Source organism: Gastrolobium bilobum, unplaced genomic scaffold (assembly GCF_033153095.1).
Source record: "Gastrolobium bilobum isolate Gb01-03AN ecotype WA unplaced genomic scaffold, APGP_CSIRO_Gbil_v1 utg54768, whole genome shotgun sequence".
Classification (NCBI taxonomy): Eukaryota; Viridiplantae; Streptophyta; class Magnoliopsida; order Fabales; family Fabaceae; genus Gastrolobium; species Gastrolobium bilobum.
In genome coordinates this window covers 54,583-58,083 of record NW_026895896.1, presented here as the reverse complement: position 1 = coordinate 58,083, position 3,501 = coordinate 54,583, and the positions used below count along the sequence as shown (strand labels likewise).

At 35.3% G+C, this 3,501-nt stretch overlaps 1 protein-coding gene across 1 annotated transcript; it reads right to left on the bottom strand.

Moving 5' to 3' along the window:
• Positions 1 to 1,794: 1,794 nt before the first annotated feature.
• On the bottom strand, positions 1,795 to 2,743 carry LOC133296741 (pectinesterase 3-like). The gene has a single exon (XM_061495791.1). It carries the CDS (start codon positions 2,681 to 2,683, stop codon positions 1,955 to 1,957), a length of 729 nt encoding a protein of 242 aa, XP_061351775.1. The 5' UTR covers positions 2,684 to 2,743; the 3' UTR covers positions 1,795 to 1,954.
• Positions 2,744 to 3,501: the final 758 nt, after the last annotated feature.

Below are 3,501 nucleotides of genomic sequence, written 5' to 3'. Positions count from 1 at the left end.
TTAGCCCAAGGAAAATTATCCAATAGAGGAGTGACATCAGTGTTTGATTACAAATTCAATTTTGTCCTTATAAATTTTAATTTGCGAACATGGTGAGAAAGAGGTGCTACAAGATCCCCATTCGAACAATATATTGTAGGACTTAGATCGCATTCCGGGTTCTTATATGTGCTTCACTACTACCCAAGGATGTTTATGGTATAAAAAGAGGTTTGCATTGTCCCAAAAGTCACCCAGATTCCAATATTACAAGTCTCGTTTCCTCGCCAAGTGAGATACATTCTTATTGGCTCACACTTAAAAACAGGTTGCTTCTCTACTGTTTTGGAATGGTGAAATGTACGAAATGCTTTTTGAATCTCCGCATTCGCCTTTCAGTCTCTCGTTAAACTAGGTTGTTGTATCATCTTAACATTGCCCTTTCTCAATTGCATCCCAATGGAGGGACTTTTTTGCATTGTTTCAAGTTGTTTTAACAAGTCTTTGGTTGGATATGCACGATGAAGATCTTTCTCGCTTGTCAAGAGACCAGAATTCCACAAGGAACGGGTGAATCTCTCTACAAGAGGGATTGTAATGTTTTGAGTTATTCCAATAGTCACACAAGTTTAAAAATGACTACTTTAAAAATTACTGCCACTCTGGGATTCAGACAATTTTTCCATACTACAAATCGGAAGCTGATTCAATTTATAATGAACTCAGTGCTATTTTTACATTTCCTTCTTATTACTCACTAACAATCCACCCCACTTTTTCACCCAACACAACATTATCATACATATAAGCCACTACAATTTACATATTCACACTCCAAATATACAAATTTCAAAACCCTTATGCAATTTTTTTTTTTTAAAAATAAAAATAAAATTGGTGCACAAACTAACAAGATTTAAATCAGAATTTGTTTTATTCATTTAACTAACTTTTTTTAAAATTTTCTAAAAATACCATTGACCTGATAGTTAATAAATTATCCTCATGCCTAATTTTGCATGACATTGGGATTGGTTATGGAGATGCTTATATATAGTTAATCAATTTATTTGACAGATCCCTAATTATCGCACAATGCTATTTTATATTTTCTGTTATGCAAATGAATGCTAGGAGACAGGAATCACAATCCTAAGGCAAAGTTAAGTATTAAAAGGTTTTCAACCTATGTACTAATATTCTTCATATCTTCATCATATTCTTCAATGTGATCTCCTTAGCCTTTACATCATTAAAACCTTTAGCTTCTGCTTAGGAGCTTCTTCAAAAAATATTATCATCAAACACACACTCCCTTCGCACCTCCCTTTGCATCTTCCTAGTTCATCTCAACTTATCTCATAACTTCCTCGCTCGAGCACTCCCCTACACCCAAGGTACTCGGTGGACTTTGGTTGTTTTATAATTTGCAAACATGGTCCTAAGAGACGCCAAATTTTGTTATCCAAAGATCTCTGTTAAAATAAACTATTTTAAGATGCATGAAATCAAATTTATCAATAAATGAAGGATTTTTCATCTTCTCCGTATAAAAAAAAAAGGAAGGGATTTGTACTCCTTTCTTCTCAGCAACTCGTTCTCTACTTCTCCATCATCTCCGTCAATGGATCAGTGAGCATAAAGGGATTTACATCTCAGATCATGTCAATTTATCTCCCAATCTCTCCTCTTTCAATTCCCTCTCCTCACACATAACACAATAGTAGTCCATTTGGGGTTGCTGCAAACCATTTCAACTCTCACACAATCGACTCTGCCACTTTTTCAGCCAACACAGCCTTTTCATATATACATAATACATGCAATTGCAATTTACACATACAAATTACAAATCCTTATGTAATTTCTTCGAGAGAAAAAATATTATAATAAACAAGAATAAGAAAACAGCAATACAAGAAAGAAAGAAAAAAAAGTGGAATGCCTAAGTAGTTAGTTACCCAAATTTCATTTTTCAATGGAGTGGCATATGGAATTGATGTAACAAGGTGCGTATATTAGCAACAATGGCCAAGCTGTTACTAGTGTACTCTGTGGAACTCTTCATCATGCTCTTCACTTCAACAACAGCACCCACCAAACCCATCTCCTCCAACCCATCAAGGCAAGTTTGTTGATCCGTCACCGCCGCGCTCACCCATGTCTGTATGTCGCTGATCTTCGCATCCGTCAGCGATCCGCAGCATCCCCCATCCGCCGCCATCGCCGACAGCGAGTCATTGAGTCGACTCAGCGCGTCGTCCATCTGGTCCTTGCAATCCACCAGTGCGGAACCCTTGGAGTTGGAAGCCATGGCTCTGAGCGAAGACGCGACCTTGCTGAGCTCGTCGACCGTCACGCGCAGGGATAGCCTGAGAATCGCTTCTGGGTCGGTGGGGTTTTGGGTGGAGGAAGATATGGCGGAGAAGCACGAGTCGGGGAAGCGAGTCACGTTGCATACGGCTCGGATTGACTCGGCCGAGTTGAGAGGTTCTTCTTCCGGTGACTCGGTGTTGACGTGGTGAATGAGGGTTGCGAGGGCGAAAGCTATGGTGAGAGTGAGGAATACCATAGCGAAGATGGAAAAGGTGGCGGTGAGGGGTTTGCATATTTTTGAGTGTCGTTGCTGTTGCCGTTGATCTTCGAGGTGGTGGTGATCTTCTTCTACCTTGCTATATCCTTTGAACATCTCCAGGGTACCCATTTCCTGTTCTATTTCCCTCTTTCTAATGTTTGGGGGTTGAAGAGTTTGTCACTTGGGTATTGCGAGTTTCTTATAATTTATTTGAACAAAATAGGGATTTAAAAATAGAGGTGGGATATTAGAGGTTGTCAAAAAAATTCACTACTAATTTATTACATATCCAATTATTATTAGATTAATATTTTCTCTGTTTTCAAAAACTTTTTAATATTTTTTCTTTTTGATCATCCAATGATGATGTGATATGTAATAAGTTAGTAATAAAAAAATTTAGTAGTTAAAATATCCTCACACTTAAAAATATACAATGATCGCAAGGAAATAGCTTAGTCAACACGGTATGTTAATACATATAATAATGTTTGCTCTTTTTGTAGATCAAATGATTTTATTTATACAAAGATTTTAAAGGATCAAGTGTTTTTTATTTTAAATAACATAAATTTATGTTATTTTTAATAAAATTATGTTATTTTGGTATATTTTTTTATATATATTTTTTATAAAAATAGAAAAAAAATGGAAGAGAAAATATAAAAATATATCAAAATAATTTAGTTTTATTAAAAATAAAACAATTATATTCTTTAAATGACAAACACTTTTTTTCTATTTTAAATATTATTTAGTATTTTAGTCTACTATTTTGTAACTGTAAAAAAACCATAGTTTTTATTAGGGCATAATTCGAGAAAGAAAGAAACCGTGTTTTAAGAGTTGCGATTTCAAAATCTGGGGTCGGCTCAAGGATTCGAATTAGTTTTAAAAGAATAAAATAATAATAACAAAAAACAAAAAAAAAAGTTAAACTTTGTGCC

What these genes read in the sequence shown, in the direction of transcription:
- LOC133296741 (XM_061495791.1), bottom strand. Translation starts at nt 2,683, where the DNA reads ATGGGTACCCTGGAGATGTTCAAAGGATATAGCAAGGTAGAAGAAGAT.